Genomic DNA, 24129 nt, shown 5'->3' on the forward strand with positions numbered 1-24129 from the left:
TTGGGATTTGTTTGAGGGTTGAAACTGGGTTCATGTTTATATTAGAGTCTGTGTAGTGTAGTAGACGGTGTTAAGCTCTCACGCTGGGTTCAAATCTCTTCTTAGTGTAGCTTACTTATTGCACAGTATTAGGTACATTCCATGGGACTCACCCATCCACGGATAAGGGTATATGCCCTGATTTTGGCATAGACTGGAGAAGAATAAAATTAAAACTGTTAAATAAAATTGATCAGTTCTGTACTGACTGATTCATAGTTCAAGACAAAGAGAGCTGCGCTGTGGGCTTGAATATTATGAATTCAATGCTGGGGATAAATCAGATGGAAAGGTTTCTATGTGCAAAAGCATCAAGCAACAGCTGTGAAATGCCATTTCAAAACGCAAATGTGTACAAGTTGTGTTAATGTTGTATTTATTCTGCTTTGTTAGAAATGGCAACATCATTTTCTATTTTCTGTCACCACAGTGCTTCTGTTTAGTTGCAACATCAGCTGCTGTTATTTCAAGAAAAGATGCATGGCTGTGTTGATTCTTCTTAGTAATTACTTTGCTTTGCAGGTATTTCATGATTCCATCGCTTGGCCGTGGCCACAAGATAGAATAAAATGGTACATGTTCAGAAATCTCTCCAGCACATAGTTCTTTCCTGCTGTTTTCACGGGAGAATCATGTGGTAATGGAAGCACACATGTGCAGAAATTGGGGAGAGTAGTGGTGTTGCCCAGCGACATTCATTGTTGTGTCACACCCAGAGGTGTGAGTGAAATTTAGTGAAACCTGTTGGTATATCCGTCAAGTAGCCACAGTTCCGTAACTTAACAGGTACTGGAGTGTGAAAGGAACATTAGAACCTGGGACAAAAGCACTAGCATTATAACCAGGAAAACTAACATCATGTTCCCCACAACTGAATGCACCCTCAGTGAAGACATCATCTGCACATGTGCAGCAGATGTCTAAAATGTACACCTCAGCTTAACCATAGCTTAAGTTTTAAAATCAGATGGAAGTTGAAGGAAAACACATCAGTAAACAGTATTACTCAAGAAACGAATCGATAGAGGTGGATTGTGGCTAGCATCACGTGTTCTCAGCTTTAAACAGCAGTGGTGGAAGCGCACTGGAGCCAGAATAAATGGTAATGTGCACATAGCTTAGGAAATCAGAGATGCTCCATTTTGGAACAGGTCTTAGAACAAAAAAAGGGGGAGGGGAGGGAGAAAGAAACTGCAAGAAGAACTGGATGTCCGGCAGAGAAATTCACTGCCTGTGTAAACTTGCAAAAGGTCAAAACAATCTTTCACTTTCACAAAGTAAAGCCTTATTCTGGAAGCTGTCGTAATATTAGCATTTACTGGGAACTAGGCACCTAAGGGCACGTCTTATGAAGTTCTGGCAGATCCACTCAGTAGGGGCTATAAATTGTTTCCTGCTTAATGGATGTTTGGCAGCAGCTTTAGATGAAATGAATTTCACAGAGCTGGAAGGAGCCTGCTCCAATGCCAGTGCATGGCATGGTGAAGAATCCTTGGTGTGATGGAGCAAACCTGGTAAGGCCTAAGGTGGGTTTGGTCAGCACCCAGAAACCTGGTGCATAATGAAAGTAATAATATTTATTATTTTGTTAACTTAGACCATTTCCATATATATAGACAGCATCTTAAAAAGCAGAGACATCTCCTTGCCCAACAAAGGTCCGTACAGTTCAAGCTATGGTTTTCCCAGCAGTGATGTATGGAAGTGAGAGCTGGACCATAAAGAAGGCTGATCGCCGAAGAATTGAGGCTTTTGAATTATGGTGCTGGAGGAGACTCTTGAGAGTCCCATGGACTGCAAGAAGATCAAACCTATCCATTCTTAAGGAAATCAGCCCTGAGTGCTCACTGGAAGGACAGATCCTGAAGCTGAGGCTCCAATACTTTGAAGAGAAGACTCCCTGGAAAAAGACCCTGATGTTGGGAAAGATTGAAGGCACAAGGAGAAGGGGATGACAGAGGATGAGATGGTTGGACAGTGTTCTCGAAGCTACCAGCATGAGTTTGACCAAACTGCGGGAGGCAGTGGAAGACAGGAGTGCCTGGCGTGCTCTGGTCCATGGAGTCACAAAGGGTCGGACACGACTAAACGACTAAATAACAACAAATACCATCTAAGATGTGCACAGCAAGCTAAAACATACAAAATAAATGCATTAATACAAATGTCTGCATAAATATATACCAGTCACCACCCATCCAATGATTTCAAGCCTGCTGTCAGCAGTGTTCCAGGGCATCGCGCAAGACCCTGCGTGGTGCTTTGAAGTCCCAGCATCATGTGATTTCATTGTGAGGTGAGCCGATTGACAGGTGTCCAGCCATGTCCACCTGTCAAATTTGCCCCCCCCCCCCGAAGGGTAGGAGAGATTATGATCTGGTTCGCCAGCCAGATCAGGTGCCCCACCCCTGAAATTGAGGGTTTCTTCAGAGTAGGACAAAGAAACCACACTAACAACCAGCAATCTAAGCAGCCTAATACCAAGTGAGGATATTTATTAATATATCCCTTCAGTGGCTACACTGACTGGTGCACTCTCCTGAAGTCTTTCCTCTCATCTCCTACCTGGGCCATTTTGGGGGGTTGGAAATCCAGGGTAGGGTCACTCAGTCTGTGATGTCAGTAATGTTGATCAAATAAACACAGGCGATACATTAGAGAAGGTCCATTTTGGGGTGAGCTCCTCCACGGAATATTTCCACTCCTCAATGATTGGTCAGGAAATGCATACTTACCTTGAGCTAGCGATTATTTACGGTTCATGGCTGAGACGCCCTCGCAAATTTCTAAGATGCTTTTCTCTCTTGTGCCCTCCTTTATTGCCATTTGGTTAAAAGGTCAGATATTTTCAAAGGTGCTTTAAAAAACACACACCATTTGGGTTAATGGGAGGTCATTCTAAGGCATGGTTCCTAAGCCTGATTGTATTATTTTTCCCCTCCTACATTCTCTTTCTTACTATGGGATGGAATCTGCATTCCTGTCTTGCTGTGGCACACCTGGATCTGGACTGCAAATGCTGATTTATGGGAAGAGAAGCAAGGATTGTGTTATTCACATTCCCTGCCCTCTGTCTCTGGGTTGCTATGACCTTTCCCATCTGCATGTTCTCCTCCAAGTTAGTGGTGTTTCAGAAAGGTCAGGCAGCTGTAATTTGCCCTAACTTCTTTTTCCAGTTCAGTTCCATCACCTTTTTTCCCCGCTCACCCGCCTCTTCACCTCCCAACTCTGTTTCGAATCGGGAAAAGCTTAATTCCCTTTGTTGTGAAAGCCTGTGTTATGGAACACAGAGGAAATGTATGAATATGAGCGTGGCGGAGAGAGACACTGGGTTCTAGATCATTGTTTGGGGTGAGGGTAGGGTGTCCAGAAAGACTGACAAGCCACTCCTGGAAAATAATGGAAACCTAGACAATCTTTAAAACCTCTTTGCACTGAGGGCATCTATTAAATCTCTTCATATCCATGGCTTTCTGTTGAGCATAGATATCCTTTCCAGCTTCCACAGTGACCAGCCAGATGCCTTCAGGAAGTCCACAAGTAAGGCATGAGGAGAAATAGCCTTCTTGCTGTTGTATACAAATTGTAATAGTTATTATTATTATTATTATTATTATTAGTCTTATTATTAATTATTATTATTATTATTATTATTATTATTATATGAATGCAGGCCCTCTTAGAAGTTCATAGAGACCCAAGGCCCCTTCCAGCTTATGAGACCCCTAGCTATAATAACATTTTTTTAAAAAGATGACACACTAAATTTTGTGTCTAATCTTCTGCCATCAGGGTTGATATATTTGTATATATCATAAACATTTTGAAAACCCTTTAATAGAGGGGTCAGCAACCTTTTTCAGCCGTGGGCTGGTCCACTGTCCCTCAGACCGTGTGGTGGGCCGGACTATATTTTGAAGAAAAAAATGAACGAATTCCTATGCCCTACAAAAAACCCAGAGATGCATTTTAAATAAAAGCACACATTCTACTCATGTAAAAACACCAGGCAGGCCCCACAAATAACCCAGAGATGCATTTTAAATAAAAGGACACATTCTAGTCGTGTAAAAACATGCGGATTCCTGGACCATCTCCAGGGGCCGGATTGAGAAGGCGATTGGGCCGCATCCAGCCCCTGGGCCTTAGGTTGCCTACCCCTGGTTTAATATGACCAAATTTGTATCAGCTAACAAAAAAAAAGCTATGACTTTTACCAAATCGAATCCTCTTTATTTGCTTAAACTTGCAGCACGAAGCTGAGAGCTCATGTCACATTTGGGTCTCCTGTGCCTATAAATAAGCTGAGAAACTTATTAAATGCCAACAAATCAGCAATTGTCTAAAATTCTGCACACCCACCCACCCACGCTGGGCCCAATGGCCCTCTTGCACACACACCCCCTCCAGCCCTGCATCACAAATGTATCTAATGCCCTTTTAAAGCTGTCTGCTGGGGGATATGTCAACATGAGGCAAAAGCAAGACTGAGCTCACACAGACAGTATCTTCGTTTCTTACTGACGCTGCTGGACTTTTAAACAAAACAGAAATCCAGATACTGCAGTCCCTTAGCAAATCTGGGAAAAGAGAAAAAAAGGGGGGGGGGAGGGAAAGGACAGATGGTAAATTAGTCGCAAGTTGATATTACAAGTGTTTCTATTTTGGATCTTCTCTTAATGTTCAAAATACCACAAGCATGACAAGCATAGGAATGTTTTCCTCTATATAAAAAAAAGTTTTTAGCAGAGAAAATGCAGACACAAGTGCACATACCGCTATTTCATCTCTGCACCACCCACCCAAAAAATGAATTAATATATTGGGGGGGGGGCACCCAAAGTTGTTGAGCTTTTTTTTTAGGAACTCAAAGTTGGGGGCAGAAAGAATTGAGTACTTTCAACGCTTTTCACTTTTCATATTTGTGGATCTGCGCTATGCCCTTAGTACTGTATTGGGCTTTGGTACAATAGGAACATCAGAATAAAAATAAGAAGAAGAATGATAAACCCCTATTTCAGTGTCACACTTTTTAAAATTTTATTTTAAGTACAAATTAGGAAAAATATACAAATATACAAAAAAAGAAAATACACAAGAGAAAATACATATAAGCAAGAAAATAATTAGAAAATATTTTGTCTCTTTTCATATTTAGTTATTTATATTTATACCTCTATAAAATACTATTCAAAATAAAGAGGAGAAATGAAAGATAATGAAAGATATAAGAAAAAAAGAATAAAGAGAAAATAAAGAAGTAGGAGAAAAAGATCAAAAGTGAAAATTTTAAAAGTAGACAAGCTTTCACACATTTTATTGTCAGTGATATTGGGCACCATGGGGAAAGGCAGAGTTAAACCCTCATTGTGTTTATACAGTAAAAATGGGTCACAAATTCGGAATAACTTTGCCACTTTCTTGCGGAAGGGCTTCTCGTTATCCTTATTTTTAGCTCATCCGCAGCGCTAGCTAATTTGACAGTTTTGGGAAAAAACCGGCATCTATTTAAATGCAATTAGCATGCATTGCATTGTTCCTTGGACAGACCAGGCAGACCCGCTCATCAGAGCGGCAGTCTGATTCTGCGCGACTCCCGTCGGGAGCGACGGCTCTCGTTCCGACGGGGGAGGCCGGCGGGCAGAAGGCGAGAAGCCGATTGGTTCAGAGCGCGCTCCCCTTCGTCGCCTGAGCCAATCAGCCGGCGCGTTCCCGAAAAGCCGCGGCGCCCTCTGGCAGAAGGCTTCGGGTTGCCCATGGTAACCTCCAATCCGGTCTGGAAAGCGGGATGAAACGAAAGTGGTCATTGGCTCCCGCCGGGCGGGGTTGACTACAATCTTCTCTGGGATTGGTTAAGGTGGTTGAGGCGAGGATTGAAAACTTCCACGGAGGGGCCTTCACCGCCTGTGCGGGACTTGCCCGCAGGTAGGGCGGGGGGCAGGCGCTGCTTTGGGCTCCGCTCTGTGAGGGGGAGACCCCTGGGCCTGTTGCAGCGGCAAAGCTTTGGTTTCCAAAGGGCTTCAGTCTCGCACTTCCTCTCACATAACAGCCCCGCGAGGTTGGGCTCACCTTGTTGTGCCAGGCAGAGATTCAACAGGTGAAGCTTCATGGCCTCTCCCTGTTGGGAGAAGCTGCATCTGTCTAACACGCCCCCCCAACTTTCCTCTTTCACACAACTGTTAAAAGCATAGAAGCGCTTAATAGGTATTTCTTTTACTCTCTTCTCCCCCTCTCTCCTCCCTCCCCATCACTTCTTGGCCTGACCTACTTTGCAGGGTTGTTGTGAGGCCTGTTAAAGCTGGGGGGGCGGGTAGTATGTTAATATTATTTTATTAACTAATTTTATTATTATTTATTATCAGTATTTATTATTTTATTAACTGCTGAAATGATTATTTTATTAATTCTATTATTGTTTATTTTATTATTTTTTAATTAACTGCTAAAAGGATTTTTATTATTAGTTATTTCATCATTTATTTTACTAACTGCTAAAATGATTGTTTTATTAATTTTTATTTTAAAATTATTTATTTTATCATTATTTATTAACTGCTAAATTGATTATCTTATTAATTGTTATTTATTTTAACATTTATTTTATTACTGTTTATTTTATCATTTATTATTTTATTATCTGCTGAAATGATTATTTTATTAATAACTGTTCCGTCGTATCGTTATGCTTTTTTATTATTATTACAGTGGAACCTTGGTTTTCGAACGTCTCCGTTGACGAACATTTCGGAACTCGGAATGCCGAAAACCCGGAAGTAACTGCTTCCGTTTTCGAACACACCTCAGAAGTCGAACTCCCGAGGCGGCTTCCGTATTGAGTTTTTCGTATTAATTTTTCCATTTTGAGGCTTCCGTATTGCGTTTTCAGTTTTCAAATGTTTCGGAAATTGGACAGTCTTCTGGAACGGATTACGTTCATAAGCCAAAGCATGTTCTTAATGTTGTACACCAACCTGGGATCTTCTGATAAAAGGCGGTAAATGAATGGAATAATTAAAAATATAACTCAAACGAGGGTATGCAAACTATTGTGTTCTGCCCTGAGCTTGGAGATCCTTGGTGGGGTACTTTATTTGTCTTTTACCCTGCGCTTCCACTTCCCTGGAAGCCCCCAGAATAGCTTATGGATCAAGACAGTCCTTGCCCTCAGGCTCAGATGTTGTGCTGGTCCCGAGGGTTAACCATGAGGCGAGGTCCGAGTCCAGTCCAATGTCGAGGGTGCGGTATGGAGGCTGTCCGTCAAAGCTGAAGCAGGGTCCAAGGCAGGGAGTCGGGTGAGGTCAGGAGCTCCGGCAGAAGAGCAGGACAGGGTGCAGGCAAGAACAGGCTACCAACAATGTTGCTCCCGCAACCTGGGCCTGGGGCTGGCTGGCTTTTCTCTGCCCCGAGGCATAGGGCGGCCCCGGTCCACAGGTGACTCGCCTTTCCTGGCCTGGAGGCGAGCACTCCTCCTGCGGGAACTTAGTTCCCTCTGCCTCTCTGCCCTGAGCCTCTGCAGCTCAGAAGAGGCTGGAGGGTTACTGGACCCAGAGGCAACCTCAGCTTCCCCTGACGGGGCTGAGAGTGGAGCACCTGTAGGCAATGGGTCCTCCATCACCTCAGGAGCCAGAGCAGACTCAGCTGATGCCTGCACCTGAGGACCCAGCACAGGTGAAGACTCTTCAGGCTCATGCCCCAGCCCCGGCTCAGCTGGTTCTGGAGGCGGGGACTCTTGTGCAGGCTGGGATTCCTCAGGTTCAGCCTCCGAGTCCGAATCCCAGGCCATCACAGATGTGTTATAAAAGGGAAAGGGAAAGTTCATGCTCTTCGTTACAAGTTCTTCTAGTGATCAGGTGGGATAGAAACATAACACAGCAAAAGGAAGAAAACTTAATCTGTTGCATTTCTGCTCCTAGTTTGTGATGCTGCTTTGAAAGGCGCAAGAGGCCCCACCAGAAGGAGGAAAAAGCAGCGTTCACTTGCTGTGAAGTAAGTCTGTAATATTTCTATTTTGCAAGTTGGGAACTGAGAACCTAAGATCAGACCTTCATCTCATCCAGGATCCTGTTTCATACAGTGGCCAACCACAAGTTGGGCATAAAGACAATGCAATGTTTTCATCCATGAGTTCTCTTAAGGGAGTTTCACATTTTATGGGGCAGCAATCATGTTTGACTGTGGCCATTGACCTACATTTTTGGTTCAATATCCATTATTTTTTATCATTTTTTAAACCCATGTCTAGGGTTGCCATATGTTCCTCCTTTTAAAATTTTGTCCCTTCTGCTAGACATTTTTACAAGCTTCCAGATGGGCAGTAAAGACTTATTTCTTTCTTTCAGTTTGCTTTTTTTCCTAAACAAGCCCTGGGTTCCTGTTGATCTTTTTACCAGTACAGTGGTACCTCGGGTTACAGACGCTTCAGGTTACAGACTCCACTAACCCAGAAATAGTACCTCGGGTTAAGAACTTTGCTTCAGGATGAGAACAGAAATCTCGTGGCGGCAGCGCAGCGGCAGTGGGAGGCCCCATTAGCTAAAGTGGTGCTTCAGGTTAAGAAAAGTTTCAGGTCAAGAACGGAGCTCCGGAACGAATTAAGTACTTAACCCGAGGTACCACTGTAATTGAATGGCCGTACTGGTATCTGAATGGCATGTTCATGGCTTTCCTTAATTGGTTTAAAATTACATTATGCTGGGTGATACTGTTTTTATGGTTATTTGTGGTTCATGTTGTTTTTAAAATAGAATTTTACATATAATATATTCAAAAATCATACAATTCAAAGAAATTCAAAATGTACACTACTTGGACACACTGCATTGATACAACAGTAGTATTATCTTGTTGCATGTAGTTGTAATGATACACCATCCTTATAATTTTTTTTCAGGGGACACTGATGGTTCTTAAGATAATTTTTGTAATTTTTAAATTTTGATTCATAGCGCGTATTTAAAAATCTATTTTGGGAACTGCCTTGCAATGTTATTTCCCCCTAAAAGATGGCTTCTAAATATTGTAAATTAGCAACCTTGTACACGGTGTTGTTCAAGAATTCTAAGAAACCAAAGAAACAGTTTTTAAAGGTTCTCTCTGCCATCTTGATTCAAAAAGCCACCCAACGGTATGAAAATTTACCCCCTGATCTCAAGAGCCGTCAAGCAATATTGGGTTGCAATATCTTAAGAGGTCAGGGTGGATAAAAATCAATGATTTTTAAAAATAATAATCAAAAAGATGTTTTAATTTAAATCAGATTTTTTTAATTTAAATCGGGTTTTTAAAATAAAATGCTTTTGGAGGAAAAATCTTTCTAAACATAGTTTTCTATTTAAGTTACATTATAGTCCAAAGGCTATTCATCAGGAAATAAGGATTTGTTTTAAGCTTTTTATGTGTGCTAAAACTTAATCTGTTGTTGTTTTTTAAAATCATTTAACCACATCAATTAGCAAACATGAATACATATGCTATAATGTTACTGTTTTAGTTAAGTAAATTGTTATTAAGGAAATGATTATTTTTCTCCTTCCAATAAAGTACATACAGCAGAAAAGTTGTCCAAATATAAACAATAATTTCATAATTATCTATGTATTTCTAATAGTATAACCAAATCAGTAATTTTTGATATAACTATATAACTGTAAAAACTACTCTGAAAATTTATTATTCCAAAAATGAAACCTTCATATGGCTGTAAATATTAAGATTATACCAGCAAGAATGAGTCTTTCTGTAAAAAAAAGATTTAAATCAAGTCTTACTGACTTGTGATTTAAATCAAGTCTGACTAGTGATCTAAATCAATTTGATTTAAATGAAATCCACCCTGTAAGAGGTGTTGAAATGCACAGCTTCCACAGATACCAAACCCCCAGGAAGGAATGGGAAAGGTGGTGCTATGCTAACAAAAAGTTCTATGCTAACAAAAAGGTGGTGCTATGCTAACAGAAAGTTCAGCAATGCTTCTTTCTTTGCAGGATGCCTGGCACAATTCTTGGAGTTGGGCCAGGAGTATTTATCTTAGCGCTGCTCTGGGTACTGACCTTGCTGCTCTGCGTGTTGTTATCCAGAGCTTCTGGACCCGCTAGGTAAGGTGCCATCTCCTGCTGGGAAAGTAATTGGAGAGGAAACTGCTAACCACATGGATTTCAGGCAAATATTTCAGCCATTCCTCCTCAGAAGAAGGTTGGGTTCCATCATTTAATTAATTACACGTTACTTCCCCACCTTTCACTCCAGAGAGCTCAAGGTGTGGTGATTTTTAGTGCTTTGTCACAAGAGACCCTTGATTGATTTTTGGAGGGGACAGAAAAGATATCGGAGGTGCTAACCAGCCTATTACTGATCTATTCTGAATTATTATTTTTCTGCATGTGTTTTTTTAGAGTGAAGCAACTATGTTTAGAGGGGAGGAGAATACTGCAGATTAATGGGGTTTTTTAAATAAAAAAAACCAGGGGCAGCAATGTTTAGGCGATGTTTTTAAAAATAAAAACTGATCAACTGAAAAGGTGCACCAATTCGTCACCGCTAATCTTTTAAAAGTACAGGTGCTAATGGAAACTGCAGATAGCAAGTACCGGCTTAGAAGAAACTTTCCTTATCTTTCTCGCAGAGGAGTGAATGCCTTTTCTAGGGTGATGCCTGCTATGATATCATGTAAAACAGGAGCATCCTTTTTTCCTTCAGAACTCTTGTTTTTCTGAAGTTGCAAGTTTTATTTAATCAATTAATCCGCTGAAACTTGTATAATTAACCAGCCAAGATTTATTTAATTGGAGAGCAGCCTTTAAAAAACAAAACCCCAAGTATTCAAAATGTGGATTGTGAAATTATTTGAAAAGTATAATAGACTCATTAAATCCCCTGCCACCACCAAAACAAAATGAAAGACTTCTCCGTGTTCTATCCAATTATTCTCAGGAAAGACTTGGGATATTTAATATCTTCCTTTTTACTGCATAATGTTTCATTTGTAAAATCAAATATTCATAGCATTTTTAATGAGGAAGGGTTACCTGATCATTTTGCTTGTGTATTTTGCTTTCTTTTCTTACTTACAATTTAATAAATTAGTGAGTCTTTGCTTGTCTAATTCATCTGCAGCTATTGGCTAGGTACCCAAATTTTGGTATGGCTATAGGGTGTCTATTTCTTCAGCAGCTGGGAAGACCCAATATCAGGGAGGGAACCATCTTGTATCCTATGGCCCCCCTCACAGAAGCCATATGATTGTCACCTTATGTCTCTGCCCACCCCCTTTTTAAAAAAATGTAGACAACATTTTATGATTTGATCTTTGCAGTGGACATTATTGTCAATTTTTTTGGTATTGCTCTTATTTGGCAAAGTCTATAAGTAATAAACAATGTCAAAGGAAAATTGGCAGCCACATATCCTCTACTTAATCTAATAAGTGCATCTTTTAGCTTCTGAAGACATGGTGTATATTGGCAGTTATTGCACAGCCTTTTTCTATCTATTAAATAAAAAAGGAAAGGAAGCTGGCATCAAAAGGATGTGGGTTGCAGAATACACTTTTTCCAGAACTGGCCCTATCCTTCCGAGGATCTTTCCTGTAGTGTAGTGGGGTAGAATCCAGTCCTGGTAAATTCATAGTGTACTTTTCACTGGCGTCATTGCATTGATTCTTGAAAATTGCACCCTAAAGTTACAGTCATTAAACACTTTGGGCTGTATCCAATGTAGCACTAAGTTGCTCATTCCATTAGCAAAGATTTACACTTGTGCAGAATGGGATTTCCTGCCCACCCCAACCCAAAATCTGTTATTGGGGTTCCCTCAATCCTCTAGACAGATTTGGAGAGGGAAGGGGGGTGGAGTTCTGTTGTGTAAACATAAATCCTTGCACTAATGAAATGGGTGCATTGAATGCCACTCTTTGCTACAGATTCGTCCATTTGGGGCTGCTCTGGGAGGTTCTGTTGCCCCACTGTGATGCAAGGAGGAGCTGAGGCGCTTGCAAACAGCAGAAGGTGCTAGCATACTGGAAGCCAAATCCTGTGCAGGTCTTCACACCTGGATGCCTGGCATAGTTTGTTATATTTCCTGAGTCAGTGGGAGAGAAGGCAGCCATAGCTCCCTTCTACCATCTAGATTCCTGGGTTCTTCCTTGCTGGTAGCAGACAAGGGAATGAGCAGATTCTATGACCAGGAAGGTAAAGGGTGGGAACTACTCTGGTTGCTTTCTGCTGTGCCCCATTGGGGTATTTAAAGGAGTGTGTGCCTGGGTAGTGACATGGAACAACTCTATGCAGGTTTATTTAAATCTTTTTCTAAGAAAGTGTGGCTAGGATTAGCAGTGATTCCTGTGGTTTCTCCTCTCTCTCTCTCTCTCTCTCTCTCTCTCTCCAGGTTCTCTGTCATTGTGGTTTTCTTAGCTGCTGTGATCATCACGTTGGTTCTGTTGCTTTTCCCTCGTGCCAGCGAGTTGCCTGCACCGGCTGCAGAAATTAAGGTAAAGTTATTGAGAAGCTCACCTTCCACAAATCTGTAGCATTTCATACTGACGGTTTCAAATACGTGCTGTTTATAAGCCAACACAGATTTCAAGAGGGCCAGGTTCTAGCACCAAGTATAGTCCCAGTGAATTTGCATCAGTACAAGCGGTTGGCTAATTGAACATTTCCCAAGGGAAAGCAAATGCCACCAGGTTGAGTGAGTCATCGTTGGGAAAGGGAGAAGAAAAGTTAGCATGATGCCACAAAAGGGCTGCTAGATGACTAAGGCCACGATTGGTATTTGGGAGTCAGGTGTTCAGGCTGAGAGCAGGCACCTATTTAGTTATTTGACATATTAATCTCATGCTACCTAGAAGGTCTCCAGTCAGCTTACATTTAAATACATAAACATAAATGCATTATACCATAGCTGTTGGGGGGGGGGGATAATATAAAACATTAAATGTTTTCATTCAATAATCAAAAACAGCCACACCACTCCATGAGCCATAGGAAGGCGGGGAATGGGAAGCCTTTCACTAGTACTGAAAGGATGTAAGGGAAGGTGCTAGATGGAACTCGTTGGGGAGAACATTCCATAGATGAGGAGCCACGACTGAAAAGACTCCCTTCTCATCATGCTCTGAATCATCCCTCAGAAAAGGGACCGGAGGGCCTCAGATGATGTGTCTTTAGGTACCTTGAACGCCAGTGGACTGAAGGCAAGCTTAGAGGTCAGGTGGGAGCCAGTAAGTTTGGAAGTGAAGAGAACCAGCTGGCATGCCCTGGTAGCTAATTGTCCAGACTGAGCAAAGTCAGCAGGATTCATTCATTCACTCATTCAATTTATAGCCCTGCTTTTTGAGGAACTTTCTTCCCAGAGCAGCTTACAGTCTAGTATAAACCAACTCCACCCGACAAACAATAAACCCACCGTAAAAAAAAGTGAAATACTGAAATAGAAGACAATACAGATGGGGCCTGTGAAAACAGTTTTCTTGTCAACCATTGAAAACAAAAGAAAGTATTGAGGGTGGGGTGGTGGTGGTTAGTGTTTAATTACATCTCTCAAACAGCCTGATTTAGCAGCAGGTTCTCTGTCCCTTTGACCCTTCCCATTCCCAAAGCCAACAAACAAACAAACAAAACCCCTTTCATTTGAAAAGTGGCTGTGTGTGTGTGTAACTTGAGTATTCTCACTAGCTGAAATGGGGCCTTCCTCTTCAAGACAAGGAAGGTTTCAATTTGAGTGCCATTCTTTCAAATACAGGCCTTTCTGAAGGCCTTTGTATCGCCTGGGCGTTACCTGACTCCCCAGGCCAGGAGAATACTGTATTGGAAACAAAATGGCATATAACCATACTGATACATTAATACAAATCATCATGAATGCACAATGAAGAGGACTTCTGGAGAGCCCCTTGATCTCTTCATTTGATTGATGGTATTAGGTAGGTAGGAAGGGGAAAGAACAAAACGATTTCAGATGTTGGTTCATGCAGCCCCCAGCCCCCCCAATCATGCAGGCAGGCATATTTGCAGGCTTTGTCCATACATGGAAATTTGTGTGTGCCCCTGGTACATGCTGGCACAAGGAAGGTACGTCAGGTGCATATGGATCACGTGGTCATGGCCTTGGATGCCTCCTTAGAGATGGGTGCAGGAGTGCCCTTGATTCAGCAGTTCACTATGTCAAGGCCCTACATGCCAGAGAAATGTGAACCGGGCCTCTTCAGGGTTTGCATCTCCCAAACAAGAAAGATGGCTTCCCATTGCAATCTCCCATTAGCTGGAGATTGAGGGAGGTTGCAGTGCCAATATAAGAGCCATAATTACCATTAGGTGTAATGGAGATAAATGAAGGACAATCAAAATGCATTCAACTAATGTTTCATAGAAAATATTGCAGTGCGGGTGCGCTTCATAATGTACCTCTAAAAGACAATGGTGTTATGTGTGATATAGTGATACACAGAAGGAAAAATCAATCTGTATAAAAAGCATTGCAGTTTGTTGCCTGAGATTAATCAATGGCTTAATTTACAATACTCATCAGAACATTTTGCCTCCACATTGCCACTGTTATCATTTACTTACATTTTCTTTTGTCCGTCTGCACTCTGCTTCCTTTTACCCAGTTGAAAGAGTAAGATCTCTAGATAGTGGGAGCGGTTATAGTTCAGGTGCAGGGCATGTCCTTTGCATGCAGAAGGTCCCTGGTTCAATTGCTGGTATCTCCAGCGTAGGGAAGAAATGGTAACTTAGTAGTAAAGCACATGCAGAAATGGGTTTTGGATCCTTATTCAAGCCAAGAACTACATTATCCCAATGGGAAGCTGTCAGTGACTCTTTCCAGAACTGGACAGGGCAAGAGCCAAGAGTTTGTACAATCCCACACCTTTAGTGCACGCAGAACCACAAAAAGCAAGGCCTAGGTGCTGGAATGAGGAAGAAAGAGCAGGAGAGCATTTCTTTGCTATGCGCTGAGAAAGGGATTCCATTTCTCAGTGTGTAGCATAGAAGGAAAGCAGTCCGCTTGCAAGGAAAGAGCGCGATTTCTTTCTCTTCATGCAGCATAGGAATGCTGCCATCTGCCCATGGAGAAAAGGAGTTCCTTCCTTGCTGTGAAGCACAAAAAGGAGAGAGCAGTTGGTGGGGAAGGTTTCATGGACCAGACCTAGGTTCAATCCATGGCATCTCTAGGTAAAAACAGTGCAGATGATGAGCAGGTAATGAGACGGACTCTGCCCAAGATCCTGGAGAGTACCAGTCAGAGGAGGGCAAATAGTCTGACCTGGTGTAAGGCAGCACCTTAAGTTTCTGCAATCCACTTGATGTCAGAGGACTCTTAATTCCAAAGTAGGGAGTGAGTTTTTTGTCTAGACAGTCCACTATTGAATCTTGGTTGGGGGCAAGTGGAATTTGACTGAAGCTAATTTTGTCTTCAGACATTGGAGTGGAGAATTTTTTATTTTTTAAAAAAAGTTTGAGCTAGGAAGATGACCCTTGAATGGAATGTTTGCATTATTTACCCAAGTCACCCTATTAGGTGCATTATAGCAGCCTGAGGGGAAATGCTTTTACACTGAGGTCTGTTTGCAGAGTGAATCTGTTTCCACTCTGGGTCATTTGCAAGAGAAATAGGTTGCTTCACTAGAAGGTGCATAGAAGATGCCTGGCTTTGCGTTCATCATCACACGGGCATACTTGCCTGTAACCAGGTTTATTGCATATTTGCAGGAAACTCTGGTTGCGACTGCTTGTTAAAATATTGTGGAAGCTATCTGGTACCTCTTTCTGCTCCTTTTTCATTTTTCTGATATCCAGCAGTAGTTGGAAGAAGATGGATCAGGATCAGTTGGTTGATCTCTGAGTAACTTGCAGCAGATCAGCAAGTACTTCCAACTCCTAGTGGAAGTCAACAATAGAGAAAACCAAAAAAGCTGTTTTTAGTTCCTAAATTAGGAAATCAAGTATATGCAACATGGGAGAGAAATGGAAGGGATCTGTCTGAGAGTACCTGGGCTGAATATTCAGCCCGTCACTTTGCACGTAGCAGGAAACAAGCCAAGAAGCCACAGTTAAACTGTACCTTGGCTTACAAATCCCAGTTTGTACAGAAGCCAGCTTTAAACCATGGCTCTGTAGTTTGGCTTCTTTGAAAGCCAGTGACCATATTTTCGTGGTTTGCATGTAACAGGAAACTATGGTTAACCGTGGCTTCCTGGTGTGTTTTCCTGCTTGTCGGAAGGGACTGCATGTGACTGCAAGGAGCTCATGCATATCCCAGCTTATTAAACAAGGGTTTGATCATTTATACACGGTCCAGCTTTACCTCTTGTTTTCCTGACACCTCCTTGCATAACTGTTTTAACTCCTGCTCCACCACATCTCATTGCAGAGAGAAGTTCTAAGATTAGAGCAAAGGTCCATCTAATCCAAAGTCCTGTTCCCCACAGTGGCTCTGGAAAGCCCACAAGCAGAGCATAAAGACAATAGCCCTCCCTACTCTTTCCTCCCACCCCAAGTGGTAATCAGTGGCACATGGCCTCTGAACACAGGTGTTTCATTTAGTCATTGTGGCTAAATCAATGGATGTGTCCTATGTAGATTTGTTTCATCCTCTCTTGTCCTTGCCATAAGATAAAAAGAGCCCAGCTGGGTCAGGCCAAAGACCCACCTAGCCCAGCACCCAGCCAGGTGCCTTTGGGAAGCCCACAAGGAAGACACAAACACAACAGTACTCTCCCAGCTTGTGATTCCCAGCAGCTGGTATTCAGAGGCATCCTGCATCAACATAGCTAGGGGCATGTATGTGTTGATAAGTGCTGCTTCTTCTCTACCTACCAAAGCTTATGCAAGCTTCCATTAATGGTTGCCTTTGCTCTTAACTGAAATTGGCTTAATACCTATGTTCTGACTAAGAAACCTGCATAGGTTGAAAGCTTTCCACTGTGACCCCATGGTCACCAATGCCACATTCCTTGTTATTCCTACCTCTTCTGCCTGATTATCTTGCTCTGATATTACTGTGTCCTACCTGTTTGCCTCCAACAGTCTCTAGCATCCAGTGGAGCTTACTTGGGGTGAGAAGTTACTTTCCCCTTCTATTTTTGTTCCACCTGTAACAACAAGACGCTTTTGATTTCTGTTGTTGCTTAATTTTAATGTATTGATGGTTAGTTTTGGCTCTTTGTCTGCTAGGTCTTTGATGTTAATTTCAGCCTGGCAATTATGTTTTAATGATGGATTGTTCTTAAATTTGTGCCTGTGTTTGCATTTTTGGAAAGCCCTTCAAGCACCTCTATTGAAAGGAAAAAGCAGGATATAAATCTTTGTTACTTGTAAGTCACTTTGCAAGGATTTGTAGTCTGGAAGGTGGAATGATAAATGCTGCAGTGAGATGCATAAATCTGTGCTGTTACACGCTACAAGCAGAAGGCCAAACTATTTGATCCAAAGAGTTACTAGATTCTTCTCCGTGTCCTCTTTTTCAGAAGCCTTGAACCCTCAACCCATTTCTCTACATTGCCCTAAATTTAAAGAGAGAAAGAGAAAAGTTATTCACGGTGGAGTTTTTTGTTGCTTCAGAGTTAAATCTTTTGATTTAACAGACTGACAGTCTGTTAAGAAGACCGCTGTATAAATGGCTGGCAATGAAGATGCGGATTTTAATTGTGATGATCACATCATCTTTGATCCTGGAAGCTCTTTTTTAATTATCTTGGTGCTGACACTTGGCTGCTATTAGAGTGCTTATCCCACCTCCGGGTGCCCTTTCTCCAGAGGCAACTGTAATCCTACCCGCTTTCCTCCCAAACCCCCACTTTCACTAGCACAGCTGCTGCCTCCAGCAGATTTCACCGATAATCAAATGTTCCTTCTCAAGGCTTTCCCCTGCTGCAAGATTAACAACCTCCCCCCCACCCCCGGTCTGAATTTCCATTACCAGCAGTTTGGCTCCCTCATGGATCAGCTTCGGAGGAAATTCTCCCTCTTCCCAAAGGTTTCCTGGTCCTAATTATTTAAACTCCACATTCATTACATAGTCCTTCTCCTGTCTTCATCTCCTAGAGACACTGGGAATGTTTTGAGCTCTCTGGCGCAAAGGCTCCTTCCTGACTGCATTCCTCTACAAGGCCCCGCTGCCGCCACACTCCAACAGCAGGGGAAATCACCTAGACTTACTTAGGACAGCTGTATCTTTCTTTCTTCTTCTGAAGAACTTTATTGTCTGCAATTTCAGTTTATAGCACATGCGCCCTTGTTACAAAGAATTAAAGCATCATTTCTCGGACCCCAAAGCGTCTGTTGGGGGCGGAATTGCATTCTCCCTTGCCAACTGGGTCACTGCAATTTGGAGTGCTGCCCAGAAAGTGATTACATGGGAAAATAGGGATTTGCCCTGTACTGAGTCAGACCACTGGTCCTTCAAGCGAGTTACTGTCAACATGGACTGGCTCCCCCGGGTTCCAGATGGTCCTACCTGGAGATGCCTGAGATTCAACTTGGGGCTTTCTGCATGCAGAGCATGTAATGTAATGTGCCACTCTGCCACAGCAAGAGTGTCATGGACACCTGTTAAGTAGTGTCTGTGCTTCTAGGACAACTTCTCCCATCTCCTTAGCTGCAAGGAGATTTATGCTAGGTACTAAATGTGACAAATCCAGACTTTGCCTTGATTGCGCTCCCCCACCCCCTGATGTGCTCTTGGATGCATGCCGCGTGATATTTGCAAAAGAAAGGAAGACAGAGTGAGTGTTGCACAGTTTCCTCATATACACACAGCAAAGTTTTCCCTCCTCCCCACTCCATTCCAGAGAGCAACTAGGGATAGTAGAATTGCTATTTTCTCACTCAAGGGTAGGCAGAAGGTAGACCAGTGCCCACTTTTTGGACCACTGAACAGTGCCTGGTAGGTCCACTTGGTTGCTTGGAATTCCTGCAAAGAATGCCGACCTCTGTGTCTCCTGGTCTGAACCAGCAAGCCACTACCTATGCTGGTTTGCAGTCCTGTACATGCACTTTTGCTTAACACTGATGATGATGATGGTGATTTTATACCTCGCCCATCTGGCTGGGTTCCCCCAGCCACTCTGGGCGGCTCACAGCATATCTAAAAACATAATAAAAACACCAAACGTTAAAAACATCCCAATACAGGGCTGCCTTCAGATGTCTTCTAAAAGTTGTGTAGTTCTTTATCTCCTTGACATCTCAAGGGAGGGTGTCACTGCTGAGAAGGCCCTCTGCCTGGTTCCCTGTAACTTTGCTTCTTGCAGTAATAATTAATAATGGCAGAACTGCACCAAGTTCTTGTGTGGCTACAAGATGCTCAGGGCACCCTTGATCCACAAAGGCAGATCTGCCTTGTGTCCTGAAGGAGCAGACTGCTGGTGGCATAGGAGCTAAGTAAGGCACCAAGAAGTGCCTGTTGGAGACTGGTTCAATATGAGACATCCTAGCTTCTTAAGAGCTGGGAAAGGTGCTATGGGTTTGAGACCTCTAGGAGCCAATGGGGGCTGCAGCAGCAGAGTTCAGCAGGTAACAAGTCTATGTTGGAAATGAACAGGAGTCTGCTGTACATATGGAGCTGGCAACAAGTGATATCACAAGTATGTTCTGGTCTTGGTGATGGAGGTGGTGCAAAAAGGCAAGGAGAAGCAATGAAGAAAGAGCAGTGGATCCAGCGAAGAAGGCTGCATGGCCTAAGAAGCGGAGCAACTAATGCCCTGTTCAGGCATTCAGCTAATGCCGTCTATCATGGAAATATTTATACCTAGCAGGTGTCAGCAAGGGCCAGTCGGCTGCTCTGAGTGTAGAGTCTTGCAAAGTAGTACCGTATTGGCCTGAATATAAGCCACACCCGAATATAAGCCGCTCCCTTAAAATTCCGCAGGCACTCACACCCGTTCCGTTTTACCGTATGTCGGTTTCAGCAGCGATATCGTAAAAACCCATTTTTGTAAGGTTGTGAATTTAAGCCACACTTCAACTTTTCATGGTCAGAGTTTGGAAAAAAAGTGAGGCTTTTTTTGTATTCAGGCCAGTACAGTATTCCTTCTGTTTTGGAACCCATTACTAGGTTAAGCCTGGTGTCAAAGCAAATCTGTCCCTGTATATCTGAAATTTCAGTCCTGGCCATATTTCAGCTACCACTCTCTACCCTCCATATTGTTCTTTTCCTCTATAGAATCACAGCAGGATCAGGAGAAACTGTGGAAGCTGGACTTAGCAGTGCAGTCTCTCTTTGAGAGACACTCCTGCACCGCAAAAGAGTCCATTCCGAGGATCTCTAGGACTCACCTCGGCAGCAGCCCAGCACAATATGGTATCAATAATACATGCCCTGAGCTTTCGGCACCCAAAGCCTGCTAATTGGCTAATTAAAAAGTGCAGTGTGTTGAGCGAGCAAACATGTCACCCACAGGAGACTTGTTCTGTAGCGGAGCCGAGGTCAAACTTGTGTTAATGCTGTTTCATGAAACTCACCTTTGCTGTAAGCAGAGTGTAGAGCAGTCCCAGGAGCTGGGAAGAGGGTGTGGGAACCAGTCTCTTACTGATGGGGTGGGGTGCCTCACTACCAAACTCTTCTTTTTATTATATTTTTTCCCCAGGCTGTTCAGGGGTTCTTATATGGCAGCTTTAACCTCACTCCTCCTCTCTTGTCCTAGCATGCATCTCTACTTATATTTGTAGGGCAAACTGACCGCTTTAACTTACCGGAGTTCAGTTTTCACTGCAAGGGCAGGGGGGCAACCATGGGGAAGGCAAAGCACAAGCCAGCCCGACCCATGGCTTCTTGCAAATAATTCAAGCCTTAATGAGCATGGAAGGAAAACTCAGAGACTTTTAATTTGTGCATTTATTCATTCCAGAAGCTTTTTTTTTACTGTAAACAAGAATTGAAGTCACTCTTGCGTGAGAATATATTTGATACGAAATACAATTTGTTGAATTTGGTGGGATAAGTCCTCTGACCGGAGGCCAAAGCTACAGTATATGCTGCTGATTCTTTTTGTTGCTGTGGTTTCTCTTTAACTCTTTCTTGATTTTTTATCCTGAGACATTGAATTTCACCTATCGTCTCCTTCTTGAAGTTGGCAAGGCATTGCAATGTTTGGCTTTTGGTTGTTGCAGTTTTAGCATATGGCTCTCAGGATAGCTCATAATGAAATACAATCAACAATGAAATCAGTGCAAGACAGGAAAATTCAAATTGACTATAAAACAGCCAACAACAGAGCAGTACTTAAAATATACATACAATGGTGGCCAAAATTGTGGAAACCTTTTGGAAAAAGTGTTTTTTTTTTCTTTTTCTTTTTCTTTTTGAGGTTTGATGGCTTATAACACCACTTTGTTTTGGAGTAATACCATAAAATTATATATCACTGGAAAGATAATTTAATGAAGAATGTAATGCAACAAAGTTTGTTCAATTATCTGTATTCTGTCAAAAGTTATAGCCAAATTACCAGAAAAAGGAAGCACAACTTGCTTAGGTTGATATGAGTAGCTTTCCTTCATTTGAATGTAGCCAATGAGCATGAGTGTTAAAGAGCCAGTCATCAAACCTCAGAAATACACTTTCCCCAAAAGGTTTCCACAATTTTGTCCACTAGTGTAGGACTTTAAAAGATGGGTCTTTGTATGGCCCTGAAAAGATACCAGATTAGGAGCCAAGCAAGCCTTCTTACGGAGAGACTTCCATGAGCAGAAGCACTCCATCACCAATGAAGAAACCCTTTCCTCAGTTTCCTGCCTCGCCTCTCACAATAAGGCCTCCTAGTGGAGAGCCTCTGTCAGTGAGCTTGGCGCACAGTTGATGTTCAAGTCTTTCCGCGGTGTTTGCTCACCCAGGCAGAGGGAGCAAGGGAGGAGATGCAGCAGCCATTCTATCTGGCAGTGGCTGTGTGGCAGGCAGGGAAAGAAGTGTGCAGGACACTTCATTGGCGCTCCTGAGAGACCCTCAATGCTTGGCTCCTCTCGTTGAACTGTTTTCCATTCCAGCTGCTCAGTGTAAGAGCTTTGTAACAAATAATTATTTCCCGAGTTTGCTTTCCCTGCTCCAAATACACTTTCCTTTTGTGTCGTGTCTTTTTAGATGGTAACCCTGAGCGCAGGAGATTTGTCTTGCTTTTATTAATCTGTGAGCACACCTTTTATTTATTTAAGAGGGCCTTCTCAGTAGTGGCGCCCGCCCTGTGGAACACCCTCCCATCAGATGTCAAGGAAATAAACAACTATCTGAGTTTTAGAAGACATCTGAAGGCAGCCCTGTTTAGGGAAGTTTTTAATGCTTGATGTTGTTTTTAATATTCTGTTGGGAGCTGTCCAGAGTGGCTGTGGAAAACCAGCCAGATGGGTGGGGTGTAAATAAATGATGATGATGATGATGATGAAATGGAACCATCTAATGGCACATCTATGCAGCATTTTCAAATTGGGCCTTGTGTGCCTTTAATGCTGCCTTCATACACCAACAACTTCAGCCTGTGTGGCCTTGATCTGATCTCCAGCCAGCCATATTATCTTAGAATTATAGAGTTGGAAATAAACAACTGCCTGACTTTTAGAAGACATCTGAAGACAGCCCTGTTTAGGGAAGTTTTTAATGTTCAATTCTATTTTTAATATTCTGTTGGCAGCCGCTCAGAGTGGGAAACGCAGCCAATGGGTGGGGTATAAATAAATTATTATTGTTGTTGTTGTTGTTCAAAGGAGAAGAAAAACAAGTAAGTCTTCTGTCATTGATATGCTCATCTGTCACTTGTGCAATTTGTCTTCTCAGATTGTCGACACCTTCTTTATCGGCCGCTTCGTCCTGCTGTCCCTTCTCTGTGTGGTTTTCATTGGGTGCCTCTTCATGGTTTTGGTTCACTATGTCCTGCAGCCAGTGTATGCCAAGCCCTTGAGAACAGCTTCTGTTTGCAAAGGAGTATAGGTTGGCTGTATTGATTCTGATCCATGTCAACTATAGTATTAGTAGCTGCTCTTTAGCTAGGACAACTTATTAAATAAAGAGACATTTTTTCACATTAAATTCCAATTTGACTTTTAACCAGTTTCTGTTTCCCTCTATGCTGTAGTCAAATAAACTATGCCTGTGTATTTCTTTGTGGTAACTTCTGTATTTAGTGGTTTTAATTTAATGGATCCCCAAGGGCTTATTTATTGTCTCCCCCCTCCTTCCTGACACAGGTGAGAGATGCTAATGAGTCCCTCTGAGAAGTGGCTGGGCTGAGTTGTTCCAGGAGGACAAAAAGGAAACAGATCATTTTTCTTAGTCACCAAATTATTGTTGTCCACCCCTTAAAAAAAAAAGTACAGAGAAGCCCATATATGATTTAATGCCTCTCTTGGGGCTGAACCTCATGGTGCATTTAAAAAAACACAACCTGAGCTGGGAGTCATTTCACATCTGCCTGCACACACACAGAAAGGGGAAAACGTAATGTCTGAATGGATGAGTTGGAGATCTTGTTTATGCTCACACAAAGTCCGGAGTTTCAAATTGATTTCATGGGTCACATAATTATATTACTCTCTATTACTTGCATCTTTTAAAAATCCCACACATGATGGGGATTACAATTAGAATCCATGCCCAGGACTGCTTAGGGTGCCAAATCATATTTTGTGTATAAATTCTCTCTGTTCTTAAGTGGTGGTTCTCAGAACTAGATATCCTTGGATCCCACGCGGTTTGCAAAGATCTCCTTTGCCAAATAGATGTTTGGTTCTGACCAGTGCTTCCCCCCCCCCCCCAAAAAAAAAATATGTGTAGGGGTACTCACATTTTGACTCATTTTATAGTTCAAATTGGGAAAAATAAATACAGTAAATGGACAAAAGTACAAAGATTCACAAAAATGTTTAGGGGTATGCGTCCCCCCAGAAAAAAGCTCTGGCCTGATATTAACATATACCCTCATGACAACTTCGATCTGTGGAACTGGCTGTGTTAGAGGTACCACATAATATTTGGTTTGCATTTGTATGAAATTGATCTTTTAGTGTGCCAGCCCCTGTGGAACTCCCTGCCTATTGACATCAGGCAAGTACTGTCACTGTACTCTTTTCGGTGCCCGCTTAATGCATTTTTGTTCAGGCAAGCCTG

General features: G+C 42.5%; 1 protein-coding gene across 7 annotated transcripts; it reads left to right on the forward strand.

Moving 5' to 3' along the window:
• The first annotated feature begins 5881 nt into the window (after nucleotides 1-5881).
• On the forward strand, nucleotides 5882-23070 carry TMEM218 (transmembrane protein 218). Of its 7 annotated transcripts, none has more exons than XM_077919287.1 (6): nucleotides 5882-5964; nucleotides 6745-7033; nucleotides 7953-8025; nucleotides 10023-10133; nucleotides 12421-12523; nucleotides 22801-23070. In XM_077919287.1, exons 4-6 carry the CDS (start codon nucleotides 10024-10026, stop codon nucleotides 22951-22953), a joined length of 366 nt encoding a protein of 121 aa, XP_077775413.1. In that variant the 5' UTR covers nucleotides 5882-5964; nucleotides 6745-7033; nucleotides 7953-8025; nucleotide 10023; the 3' UTR covers nucleotides 22954-23070. The 7 variants fall into 7 exon arrangements, with proteins under 7 accessions (XP_077775413.1, XP_077775412.1, XP_077775414.1 ...); XM_077919286.1 differs by having other exon boundaries at nucleotides 5891-6243; XM_077919288.1 differs by having other exon boundaries at nucleotides 5891-6136; nucleotides 6745-7073.
• The last annotated feature ends 1059 nt before the right edge of the window (nucleotides 23071-24129 follow it).

Source organism: Podarcis muralis, chromosome 15 (assembly GCF_964188315.1).
Source record: "Podarcis muralis chromosome 15, rPodMur119.hap1.1, whole genome shotgun sequence".
Lineage (NCBI taxonomy): Eukaryota > Metazoa > Chordata > Lepidosauria > Squamata > Lacertidae > Podarcis > Podarcis muralis.